Genomic DNA, 14277 nt, shown 5'->3' on the forward strand with positions numbered 1-14277 from the left:
TATTGATATATATACAAAATATATATACTATATATATATTGATATATATATATATGTAAAGTTCTTTATAGTTTGCTTAAAATACCATTACTAATAGAAAGGAATGTTAATTGTGCCTTTTGCAAAGAAAGCTTAAAGAAAAGAATCACTAAGCACCCATTACAGCTACCATTATTTAACATATATTGTCAGTAATTTACCGTACTTTTCTGCCAACAGTATAAAATCTTTATTAGTGTTTATAGTATATCCATAGTATATAAAGCATTCCACTAAACATATACCAGGCATGAACCCTGCCTATCTTAAAAAACAAAACAAAAAAAAAAAACACACACACACACACAACAATTGGATCTGGGAATAAACCCACAAATGCTGACAACAACTCATATGTTCTAACCACCAGATACTACTTTTCTCCAGAACAACAAACCACACACATAGCATTCAAAATACCCTTTATTTTGACCAAGGTTATGGTTATATGCTGTGCTAAGTTATAGTTGAATTGGTATTCTATAAGCTTCAGACTACTTTGACATTTTGGTGAAAACATCTAAGATCATGGACACAACACAAGATTTCTATTTTATAAAGACAAGTGAATAATCATAAACAAATCCAAAAACTAAGAGAAAAAGTAATTACAGATATGTCAATGAGAAAATTCACATGAGAAAGACAGGAAAAATGCCTGTGGTTTACTGACTAAAGCTCAGTCACTAAGAACCTGTATACTCATATGGATAAGATTTCATAATCATAGATTCAGTCATTACTCATATTACTCTTCTCTTTGCTTCCTCACAAAAATAATACCGGCCTTGAGCATGAGAAATTGACTACTAACTGCCTCAGGCAGATAAAAATATGACAATCACCCTGGCAATGAAGACAAATTGACAAGTTCAATATAATCAAGCTTTTAGTTGGAAACTAAATCACACGTAACTAAAAACATACCTTATAGGTCTAATTTCTGCACAGGTGTAGAAAATTGCTAATTACCGAAACTATTCAATTAACACTAAAATATTATAAATACCTGGTACAAATATTTATTAAATGAACAAATACATAGATATAAAACAGCAAGACTGTCGCATGTTTAGATAACAAATGGAAAACGAAATGTGACTTAAGGTCTCAAAACACCAAATCATTATTTTGGATCAGGATATGTACTTTACAAAATATAAGTGTAAATATATCCAAGAGAAATGAAAACATACCAGTATATCTGCATAAAAACTTGTTCATGACTTTTCATAGCATTGTTCACAATAGCCAAAAAGAACAATTCAATGTCCATTAACTGGTGAATACATAAATAAAAATGTAGTATAGCCACATAATAGAATATTATTTAGTTATAAAAAGAAAAAAGTATTGATAGATGCTTTAACATGGATGGACCCTGAAAGTACTATGCTAAATAAAATAGGCCAGCTCTTGCACCTCAGCCACTGGCATGCCATCCAGACTTCAGGGCCACGTGAGCCACGGCCACATCTGTAAGCACAGGAAGCATTGGGAGAGGGGGGGTTATGCTGGTGGCTTGCATCATCACAGGATCAACTTCGACAAATATTACCCAGGTTCCTTTGGGAAAGTTGATATGAGGCACTACCACTTAAAGAGGAACTAGAGCTTCTGCCCAACCTGTCAACCTTGAAAAACTGTGGTCCCTGGTCAGTGAGCAGACACGGGTAAATGCTGCCAAAAGCAAGACCGGAGCTGCTCCTATCACTGATGTGCTGTGATCGGGATCCTACAAAGTTCTGGGGAAGGGAAAGCTCCCAAAGCAGCCTGTCATTGTGAAGGCCAAATTCTTCAGCAGAAGAGTTGAGGAGAAGATTAAGGGTGTTGGTGAGGCCTGTGTCCTGGTAGCTTGAAGCTACATGGAGGGAAGGTCATTAAAATGTCCACAAGTTAAAAACAAACCAAAAAAAAAGAGGCCAGACACAAAGGCCACACATTGTATAATTCCATTATATGAAATCTGTAGGCAAATCTATAAATCTAGGGAGACAAAAAGTACATTAGTGGACTCTGCCTATCTTTAACAAAAAGACCTGGATCTGGGAAAAAACCCACAAACACTGGTGGGGGATTAAGGGCGTGCAGGGAAGTGACTGCTAATAGGCACTGAGTTTTTTTTCTGGTGTTATAAAATTTATTGCAGTGTGGCTGAACATCTCTGTGAATATACTCAAAACAACTGAATTGTACAAAAGGACAAATATTATATGATTCCACTTATGTAAGATACCTGGAGTAGTCAAATTCATAGAGACAGAAAGTAGAATGGAGGTTCCCAGAGACAGAAAATCATCAAACATATCATCAAACCTCAGAGGGAAGGCAGGGGATGGCGAGGGGGGTGAGGGGGATTAGAGATCAACCAAAGGACTTGTATGCATGCATATAAGCATAACCAATGGACAGAGACACTGGAGCGATGGGGGAATGTCCTGGGGGGTGGGAGTGGTCGGGGAGCATCAATGGGGAAAAAGGAGACGTATGTAATACTTTAAACAATAAAGAATAAAAAAAATAAGGTGTGTGTATATAAAGTAAGAACATTAAAATTGCCACCACTATGGGTAAACTCTAAGTCTATAATCATGAAAGTTGAGTGGTTCAGCTAATAGCCTCTAATTAGCCTGGAATAAGATGATCAAACATGCCAAGGTCAGAACGCTAGTCTTAATTTAACATTCTGACTGCCTCTACACTACATCTCCCGCGCGTGTGTGTGTGTGTGTGTGCGCGCGCACACACACACACACACACAGGTGAGCGATTTCATCTACTCCTTGGTTCCAACTTCCATGCGCTGATCTCTACTCCTGTATTCCTCTTGCTCCATTATTCTGCGGTGCTCATTGGGCAGAAACTCCCAGGTTTTTGAAAACCTCTCAAACATCATATGCTCAGAATCCACAAAAATGGAAGGGTAAGAAAAGAGACCTGGAATAAGAAGGACCTGGGACTCACCACTGACTAGCTGGGTAGTCATAGGGAAGCAACTGAACCTTTCTGAGTTTCTACTTCCTTACTTTTAAAATGAGAATAACTGCCCCTACTAGATTACTCAGAGGATTAAACCATATAACTGTGTATAAAGTATCCAGAGGTTGACAAACCAAGCACTTTAAAGTTTGAGCATATATGTGACTATGTCATGCAATACTTTAAGTTTTACACTAATATACTGCATTAATAACCTCATAATTGTTGAGACCTTTGTTCCCTAATGTTATAGACTGAACTATGTCCCCCTAAAGATCTTATGTTGAAGCCCTAGCCCTCAGTGTGACTATATTTGGACATAGGAGCTTTAAAGAGGTAATTAAGTTTAAATGAGGTCATAATGAGATGGGGCCCTAATCCAATAGGACTGGTGTCTTTTAAAAGAGGAAGACACAGTGAAGGCACCTATGAACAAAAGAAAGGTCAAGTGAGAATACAACAAAAAGACAGACCCATCTGCAAGCTGACAAAGCCTCAGGAGAAAGCAACCCACCCACACCTTGATCTTAAGACTTCTAGCCTGTAGAATTGTGAGAAAATAAATTTCTGTTTTTTAAGCTATATAGTCTGTCCTACTCTGTGTTATTTTGTTATGGCAGCCTTAGCAGATTAATATACCCAGAAATGCATTTATTGAAAATGAAAGGCCCAGCTGGCATGGTTCAGTGGTTGAGCATCAACCTGTGAACCAGGAGGTCACGGTTCAATTTCTGGTCAAGGTAATGCCCTGGTCACAGGTTGGATCCCCAGATGGGTGTGCAGGAGGCAGCGATCAATGATTATCTTTCATCATTGCTGTTTCTTTCTCTCTCTTTCCTCTCTGAAATCAATAAAAAAAATTTTAATGAAAGAATTATATTGATATATTGAATAATTTTAAATACAGTAGAATTATACATAAGTAGCCTAAAGTATTGAAGTTCATTGCTTTAATTTTTAAAACTTATTAACTTCAAAGCTGCTTAACAACAGACAACATAAATATCATAAATGACAAAATATTGGATCAACAACTTCAGGACAGCTTAGATGCAACAGATGGATGACAAAATGTTAGCTGAATAGGTGGTATGCATGCTGAAACACAGATTCTTAGGAGAAACAGTAAGAAGAAAACATTTCTCTGAATTTGTAGAAACATCTATTGTTAACTGATTATAATATAAAGCAAACAGAAGTTCCAATTATAGAAAAGATCTGGGCACTAGGTAAGTTCTTATACTAACTAGACTTTACCACTGTTTATTACATGTACTTCTTGTGAACTTAGCCTACTTTTTTTTCTAATATGGTTACTGGTTCCCTAGAATAAGTAAGGAAGCTGCACATCCTATACAATAAAAGGCTAACATGCAAATAGACCAAACGACAGAACAACCGAACAGCCAGTCACTATGATGTGCGTTGACCACCAGGCCATTGGCAGTAGGCAGCAGAGCATGGAACACGGCGGGTGTCGGCTGCGGCAGAGGGACGGTGGAGCAGTTGAGCAGCGATGCCAGACCAAGGCAGGGCGCCAGTCCCTGTCATCAGGGCGAGCCTCTGGTGGTTACTGAAAACTCTTTGCTGCCATGCACTGTGGTCCCGCCTAGTACTCACACCTGCCACTGGCACCAGCCCTGTTTGCACACGCTGCCAGTGCCAGAGCTGCCACTCGCACCTGTAACCAGAGCTGTCGCTCGATGCCGGTGCCAGTCCCGAATGCTCAGCACGAGTCCCGATTGCTCGGCGCCGTCAGAGGGTGCAAGCAGTGGCTGCCAGCTCTGATTGCCCTGAGGGCTTCACCACCTCCCCCTGCTCCTGAGGGGCAACTGTGGCAGCAGCCACCACTCGCACCTGCTGATGGCGCCAGCCCCAATCGCTCCACACCATCAGCGAGCAGGCTTTGAGTGGGGCCAGCGCCACGAGCACATGGGAGTGGTGGCAGCAGGAGCGTGTCTGCCGGCAGACAAGACAGGGGGCTGCAGTGGAAAGGGCCAGGCAGGGGCGCGGAGGATGGGCCAAGACCTGCCCCTGTGCCCACTGTAGCCTCACGGCCCATAGTTCCTTTCAAGGTGCATGAGTTTGTGCACTGGGCCCCTAGTTAATAAATAATGTGCTATGTTCCCAGCACCAATAACAGTGTCTTAGAAACTCAATAAACAATTCTTGAATTAATGTATAGGGTCCTTTTCAATAACATTTTGTATATAAAAGTTGTTAAAATCATACTCTTTTCCTTGTGACAAATGAGAATATTAAAATATTTGAGAAAAAAAGTCTTCTAATTTCTAAGTTAGGGGGTATTTAATAACATAACACTGGGAAAGAGGATTTCTTATTACTATGACATGATAAAGCATAAACTATAACCAGAAAGGAGAACTACCTAAGGTATATTTAATTTTCTTTCTTATTTCATTTTTTAATTAGTTTACTTCCTTACTTTTTTTAAGCTTTCATTCCTACCTATACATATTTACAGAGGAAGAAAAATAATTTAGGAATAAAATTGTCTCCCAGTAATTTCTACTTTCTAAGAGTTACATACATTAGATATATGGTTTACATACCATGTATTCTTACAATTTATAGTTTCTACTTAGCTTCACAGAGCTAGTAAGTGGTAGCCATTAGATTATATGAAATTTTGTTGATCTGATATGCCATAATCTGTCTAGTTATTCCTCTCTTAATAGGTGTTCAATATATTTCCCCTATTGCAAGCAAGTTGACTCCATGCTTAGCCATGGGCCCAAATGCAGCTGGAATTACTTTTAGCTATAAGAAAACGTTTAATTTTTTAAATATTATATCATTTGACCTACACATTGTATCAGATGAAAGAATACATACTGTTCAACTGGAAAGTTGAACACAGAATAGTAGTGAAACCTTAAGCTTCTCTCTCTTAAATTGGTTGAGGACCCTAAGTATAGTATATTTCATTGCTTTAAGCTTGAGGGTAATTGTGTTCAGTTATAAGAAATTATTATTTGTTTATGCTCAGAAGATGCGCATGCTCAGAACAAGTTTGAGTTTACAAAACTTAAGATTAAAACACTACAATTTATTTATACTAGTATTTAATAATTATAACAAACTTATGAATCAAGTATCCTTTTTCCTTATTTTTTAAAAATAACTGTATTCATGTAAATTCACTTTCTAATAGAAACAATATCTAATATAGAGAGAGCTGCTAGGTGCCAAGCACTATTTTAAATGTATTAAATACGTACATACATTATTTAATGCCTCTGACATCTTGCAATTTATATTAAAGAAGAAAAGTAACAAACACTAGTGGGTTTAAAATTAATAAATATATTGATTTTCTTAACATAGTCTTAAAGACATCTATGTTCTTATATTTTCATACCTTGCCACAATACTGTAATAACTTACATAGCATTTTCAAATTTTATTTATCACTTGTGAGAAAGGAATTACTATTCCACAAAAGTGTAAAGAGAAATTAAGGGATTAAATTTCACAAATGAGCCGAAACCGGTTTGGCTCAGTGGATAGAGCGTCGACCTGGGGACTGAAAGGTCCCAGGTTCGATTCCGGTCAAGGGCATGTACCCTGGTTGCGGGCGGAGGCAGCTGATCGATGTTTCTCTCTCATCGATGTTTCTAACTCTCTATCTCTTTCCTTTCCTCTCTGTAAAAAACCAATAAAATATATAAAAAAAAATTTTCACAAATGATAATTGGCATAGATGGAAGTAGAATTCACATCCGTTAGGCCCATCATACTCTTTTCCTTGTGAGGAAAGAGAAATAAAGATTCACAACTGCAGGTTAGAAAATCACTGACACAGACTGTATGCTGGGTAGAAGCTACAAGAGAAAAGTAGATCACAAGAGAAAAGTAGATCTCTTGACAAAAAATAGCTCCAATCTTTGCATTAAAATTACAGTTCAATTTAAAGAGCTTGGCTCTCCACTGGTAAAGCACTTAGGAGGAATAGTAACTGTTTAATAAAAATTGCTGACCTGACTGGTAGGAATAGTATGTACTATTCTTTAATTATTGAACTTAAAATCCCTTATAAGTACACTTTAAACTTTGTATATGCTTCCACGTGCATAATTATTCTATGATTAGAATGGATATTAGGATGTAATAAATGCAGAATATTTTATATCTCCTTAAGTAGAAAAAATGTGTAAAAAGCGGGTGCACATTCTCAAAACACCTCACACATGGTCAACAATTTGTCATACTTGCTAAAAACTGAAAGTTAACTAAAACAGTCTAAAAATGTTTATAAACACAAGTATTTTTTTAAAAACCTATAGCTTTCTTTTATCAAATGTGCACGTTAACCATTGAGATGCACTGATTCTAAGAATTTAGTTTAAACTCTTAATTCTCTTTGATGCTCCTTTACATCAGCCTATGATCACCTGACAAGGAAACAGGTATACTAGTATCCAAGGAAATGCAACAACCTAGACTTTCAAAAAATATTTTTTCAAATATATTTTTATTGATTTCAAAGAGGAAGGGAGAGGGTGAGATAGAAACATCAATGATGAGAGAGTCATTGATCGGATGCCTCCTACACGCCCCACACTGGGGATCGAGCCCACCACCCGGCATGTGCCCTGACTAGAATCAAACCCAGGACCCTTCAGTCTGAAGGCCGACACTCTATCCACTGAGCCAAACCAGCTAGGGCTCAAAAATTTTAATGGAATGTTAATACAGGCACATCAAGAAAGATTTTACTCTTAGTAGTTATCTGTAAGCCAAGAGTAAGCAAAAAAAACAAAAACACTTAAGTATATCATTAAAACTCAATGAGTCAAGGAAAATCTAGGGAAGGCAGAGTTTAGGAAAAATACTGAGTTATTGGTACACATATATTTGCAAAATTACTTAATTTTTCACTTATATATCACTCACATTCTCTACTTTTATTTTAAAATATATTAAATTACACTGCAATAACAAAATTATTTAATTCCCACAATTTTAGAGTTAAAAGCTCTGCTGATGTGGCCAATCTCATAAGAAAGATAAGCTAAAGTTTTCTAATGATCACAGCTTGTCCAAAAATTCTCTCTACTGGATAAAAATAGTATCAAAGTTTCAGTGTTAACATTTTCAAGAAAAACAAAACAAAACAAATACACATAGGTCTTAACACATAATTGAGACAATTTATCAGATTAGGTCAGTCATTTCCAAGGCAATCAGAGGTTTTCCTTTTTTTTTTTTTTTTTTTTTTTTTAAAAAAATTTTTTTTTTTTTTTTTTTTTTTGGCTTTAACAATACTACCATCAACATAAAATTTTTTAAAATGTAAACAAGTCCTAATGAGGTTTTAAAAAATTTGACAATTCTGTTTCCTGAATCAAACACAAATTTCAATTTTGTTATCTGAAAACATACTCAAGATTTGCATCTTCCACTTCCATATGCAAATTGTATATTTTTATGCATAAGCAAATCAAAATTCCAACATTTTAAAACCTACCAAAACAATTCTGCTATAAATAATATTTGTTAATATTTATAAAGGGATAACAGAAATTATGTTTTTTAATTCTCAACTTTGTCATGAGGAAATTATTCAATTATGCTTCCTCTAAATTGCATTTAACTTGAAAAACTTAAAGGTAAAAAAAATAAACACTTTTACACAGACTTCAAAACAGAGTTCAAGAGTATAACATGCCGAAACGGGTTTGGCTCAGTGGATAGAGCGTCGGCTTGCGGACTGAAAGGTCCCAGGTTCGATTCCGGTCAAGGGCATGTACCTGGGTTGCGGGCACATCCCCAGTGGGAGATGTGCAGGAGGCAGCTGATCGATGTTTCTCTCTCATCGATGTTTCTAACTCTCTATCTCTCTCCCTTCCTCTCTGTAAAAAATCAATAAAATATATTTTTTAAAAAAAAAGAGTATAACATAATACAAAAAAATTCTTTAACCAAATCCATATTTTACTGTTATTTATTACTATTCATTGAAGAAGGATCTCTGAAGTAGTGTTTATCACTTTTTAAAAAGTGTACTTATTACACAAATTTGGCTCATAACGAGTAAATAGTGTGGTTTACCTTATTATAAAACACAAGTAATTAAAATTCCAATAGTAATTAAATCAGGTATCTCTTTTTTTCCCCTTATGCATCATAATATACCTTCTTTTACTGGCTCACTGGTTGATTCTCCTTTTAGACTCAGCATCCTGGAGAAGCCATTGGAAAGAGTAGAGAAAATGCCACGGATGAAATATCCTTGCTGCTCAGACTCCACTGACCTCCCTGAAGTCGGCGATGGTCTCACAAATCTGATACTGCAGTGGGGTTCTGGCTCTGAAATAGATCTGGTGAATGGAACCCGAAGTGACCGGGTGTTGGCCAGGTTCAGCTTCTCTGCTGATGTTCCAAGGACCTCATTACCAGAAGCAGCAGCATTATCATCAACCATCTTTGGCAGGACCTTTTGTTGTAGTTCATCCAAGTCTCCTTTATTATTTTGCGTACTCTCTTTCTTGCCCACTGTGCATCTAAAGCTGGGATGTGTTTGCCACCGATAAGCACTCAATGGCTTTCCTAGACTGGAAACATCATGTTCATTTTTCTTCCTCTTGCTTTTCAATGGACCATACCATGGATAACTCTTTAAGCTTGTTCCTATCTCTGAATTTGCATAAGCAGGTTCTGATAAAGATCTTCGATAGCTTGGAGGATAAGATGATGTTTGTCTCTTAAAGATGTTCATCTTCCAGGACTCCATTTTTTAAACAACTTCTCTAAGCTGAAAGTTCCCTTTACGCTGTAGTCTTAGCAGTTGAACCACACTTGTCCGTGCAGTCCAAAACATTCAACTGCTTAAGTAGCTTTTTTTGTGTGGCTTTGAACCACAGCAGATGTTGCTGCTTAAGGACTGGTGTCATGTTATTCTATTACCCCATTTTCCCAGATCTCCGAAATTTCAGCAGCACCCAAAAATCTCTTGCCTGAAGCAAATTATCTTCAGAGAACAGCAAAAGTAAAGATTTCCAGATCATCTTGCTCCCTTCCAGTAGGTTACATGTCTGTACTAGGTTTTCAGGAAATGATTTTTTAAAAAAATAAGAAGTGAAATAAAAGCAACAAAAACCCACAGACACCTCTATGGACCAATAGTATTTAAGTGTTCACCATGCAAATGATAGTAGGTTAAAAACAGAATGTGAAAGTACTCAAGCTGACAGCTACACTTTCCGGAAGAAAAAAACCCTGCCTAAAAGCCTGCTCTTTAAGTAACAGCTCTTCAGAATAGTTTTTGAAGTTTAGATTTCAGAAATTTAACTTCAAGCATTGCTATTTATAACACTTCTCTCAAAGTTAATATTGTTTTCCAACCAATAGGTAGTCTTGCTTTGAGTAGGCACTGCAAAGTAGAGGGAAAGGGACAAAAGAATGCCAAAATTTAAAGCCATTTTTATTGTAAATATATTATGGCGAATTAAAAAAAAACATAAATGGATAAAAAGAGAAGAGGGATAAAGGACATTTGCTAGGAAAGACAGCAAAGAAAAAATCTTGAGGCAAGATATTGTGGCAACTGGAACATGGGACTGTACATAAATGATTTCTAGAAGGAAAAAGTTTGCTTTGTAAATTGAATTGGGGTAAGTTGTCTGGAAAACTATTCCCTATTTATTTAACCAAAGAAATTCCTTTATTCCTCTTTGTGCTGCTTACAATTTTAAAAAAAGAGCTGACTATTTAAAATTTTGTTAAAGTAAGTACCTTCTATTGAACCAAGACCATGAATGCCAAGATTTTGGTTGGGTGTTTTTTTTAACTGTCTGCTCATAAACTCCTGAAAATAGGGGTTTCAAATGGAAAGCCTGACAGACTTTAGACCACCAGTAAAAGAGATATAACATGGCTATCAAATCTCTTTGCAAGTTAAATAAAAAATGATGATTTCATCTGAAAAACTAAAAAACTACCCATTTATTTGTATAATGTGTACAATGAAAAAGTTCTCACACAAGTCTCTCTTATTAATGTAAAAATAGTAAATTTAGTACTATACCTATTCTTTTAAACATATTCAAATGTTTTAATTATTTTCATTATGATAAAGCAATAAACTCATTTTCGTTTGCTTATATAGTCTCTAAACTTATACATTTCTATATTAATGTTGAAGTACTCGGCTTTCCCAAACACATAATATATCAAATTAGAGTAACTTACAAGCATAATATGTTTCTTGTTTAAAAAAAAACACAAAAAACACACACTCAGAAACATGAATTTGAAGAAAGAGAAAAAGACTAAACATTAAGCTCTAGTCTCTATTATGGCACATCAACCCATCCACAAAAATTAATCTGTGATGGAAAATATAAAACAATAATGCTTGCCAAAGAATCCAGAAGAGAATATTTCTGTGAACTGAGGATAGACAAAATTTCTTAGAACACAGAGAACAATAACCATAATAGGAAAACATTCATATGAATTCATAAAAATTAAAAATTTCTGTTCAATAGAACGCATTAAGAAAATCATAATGGCTGTATCAGTTTACATTCCCACCAGCAGTGAATGAGAGTTTCTTTTTCTCCACAACCTCTCCAACACTTGTTATTACTGGTCTTTTGATAATAGCCATTCTTAATAGGTGTGAGATGGTATCTCACCATAGTTTGTGTGTATGTGTGTTTTGTTTTGTTTTGTTTTTAGGAAGAAAGGAGGGGAGAGTGAGACAGAAACATCGATGTGAGAATGAAACAGATCGACTGCCTCCTGAATACCCCCTAACAGGGATGGAGCCCGCAATCAGGACATGTGCCCTAACTGGGAATTGAACTGGCAACCTTTCGGTGCATGGGATGATGGCCAATCAATTGAGTCACACCAGCCAGGCCTCACTGTAGTTTTGATTTGCATTTACCTAATAGTTAGTGAAGCTGAGCATCTTGTCATATGTATGTATTCTTGGGAGAGGTGTCCGTTCAGGTCCTCTGACACTATGGAAAACAGTATAGAGGTTCCTCAAAAAATTAAGAATAAAGTTACCATATGACCCAGCAACCCCTTTCTGGGTATCTACCTGAAAATTTTGAAAATATTTATTGGCAAAGATATATGTACCCCTATGTTCACTGCAGCATTATTCATGGTGGCCAAGACATGGAAACAACTGAAGTAGTGGTCTTTGATAGACAATTGGATAGAGATATGGTACATATATATAATGGAATACTACTGAGCCATAAGAAAATACTGCTACTTGCAACAATGTGGATCGATCTTGAGAATATCATGCTAAGCAAAATAAGTCAGACAGAAAAAGTTAAGAACCACATTATTTCACTCATATGTGGGATATAAAACTGAAAGCAACAAAAAAAACCCATGAAAAACAAACAAAAACTCATAGCCATAGACAACAGTATGGTGGTTACCAAAGGGATGGGGGAGTGAGGAGTAATAAAGGGTAAAGGGGGTAAAATATATGATAAGGGCAGAAGATATGATTTGGATAATGGGTACACAATGCAATATACAGATCATGTATCATAGAAATGTACACTTGAAACCTATATAATCACATTAACCAATGTCACCCCAAATAAATTTATTTTCTTAATCAATAAGAAAGCCACAAAATGGAAGAAAATACTCACGATATAAATATCTAAAAAACAATTTGTACTACAATATATGAATAAGTACTACAATTTATTAGGAAAAAGAAAAGCCACCCAATTTTTAAAAATAGGCAATAAAGTTTAAACAACGCTTCACAAAGAAAGCTACATGAATTGTCAATAAACATATGAAAAAAGAAATCAAACTCATCAGTAACTAATGAGATATCTATCAGTCACAACCACTAGAATGGCTAACATTTAAAGGGCTGTTAACAGTTATGGCCAATATCCTCATAAATGGTAATGGGAGCATAAAATATTAAAATAATCAAGAAACAAATTCAACATTAAAAAAATGAAGTTAAACAACCATTTATTCAATGACCCAGAAGTTCTACTCTTAGGCACTTACACACAAAAAATTAAAATGTACATGCTTTTACTTGAATGTTCATATCAGCTTTACTTATTACTAGAAGCCCAGTGCACGGGATTCATGCACTGGTGAGGGATGTGGCCTGTGGGGATCAGCCCACAGTGGGGGCGCCACTCATCCCACCAAGTCAGCCAAATGGCTGTGGACCTGCACTGACCACCAGGGGGCAGCCCAGCTCCTGGGTTGAGCATCTGCCCCCTGGTGGTGAGTGCACATCATAGCGACCAGTCATTCTGCCGTTCAGTTGATTTGCATATTAGAGTTTTATTATATAGGATAGCCATAAACTGAAAACAACCCAAACACCCATCACAGTAGAATGGATAAACAAACTGGTATTTGTATACAATGGGGTACTACTCAGCCATAAAAAATGAACTACTAATACACAAAAGAATGTGGGTGAATATCACAGATATTATGCCAACAAAAAATACTGGGCACAAAAAAAATACACACTGTATGATTTCACTGCTTTGGAGTTCTAAAACAGTCTAAACTAATCTATAATGGGGAAAAAACATTAGAAGAACAGTTGTCAATCGAGCGAGGGGCAGTATTAACAAGAAATGTTCACCAGGAAACTTTCTGAGTGACAGAAATTTTCTAAGTCTTTATAGAGATGTGAATATGGGTGTATTATCAAAACTCATGCAACTGTTCCCTTAAGATTTATATATTTTGCCAAAATTAAATTTTACCTTAAAATACTTTAAGCAATACTGAATTCTAGTAGGTTTTCTTATCTGGTGTTAGGGATAGCGATTCCGAAACTACTTTCTGTGTATTTTGGGCTTAACGAAAGGAATTAATACATCAGAGAATGAATGAATACCAATATTGGAATAAGCTAACATTTTGTGCCTCCTAATATGATGAACTGTGATGAATAAAACAATCACTTATTTGTTATTCCTGGGGGGGGAAAAAGGCATAACCTAAATCTAATCACAAGCAACATCCGGTAACCTCAAATTAAGGAAGATATACAAAATAACTGTCCTCCTAGCTTTAAAAATGTAAAAGTCAAGAAAGGCTCAAAGAAAGGCTATGGAACTGCTGCAACTCAAAGAGTAAAGAGACACAATTAAAAGCAATGTATGATTTTGGATTGGATCTTGAAGTGGGGAGAAGAGCAAATGGCCATAAAGGACATTACTGGGAAAATTAATAAAATTTGAAAATGAATTATGGATTATAAAA

General features: G+C 36.0%; 1 protein-coding gene and 1 pseudogene across 2 annotated transcripts in view; one reads left to right on the forward strand and one right to left on the reverse strand.

Moving 5' to 3' along the window:
• RASAL2 (RAS protein activator like 2) overlaps window positions 1-10077 on the reverse strand; it is a 177050-nt gene extending 166973 nt beyond the window's left edge. For both annotated transcript variants that reach the window (XM_015570144.1, XM_015570141.1), the window contains exon 1: window positions 9178-10077. In XM_015570144.1, the coding sequence (XP_015425630.1) occupies window positions 9178-9775 (598 nt within the window). In that variant the 5' untranslated portion in view covers window positions 9776-10077. The remainder of the gene's footprint in view (window positions 1-9177) is intronic.
• Window positions 1475-1937, forward strand: LOC102768286 (annotated as a pseudogene).
• Window positions 10078-14277: the final 4200 nt, after the last annotated feature.

This window comes from Myotis davidii, unplaced genomic scaffold (genome assembly GCF_000327345.1).
Source record: "Myotis davidii unplaced genomic scaffold, ASM32734v1 scaffold591, whole genome shotgun sequence".
NCBI classification, from domain to species: domain Eukaryota; kingdom Metazoa; phylum Chordata; class Mammalia; order Chiroptera; family Vespertilionidae; genus Myotis; species Myotis davidii.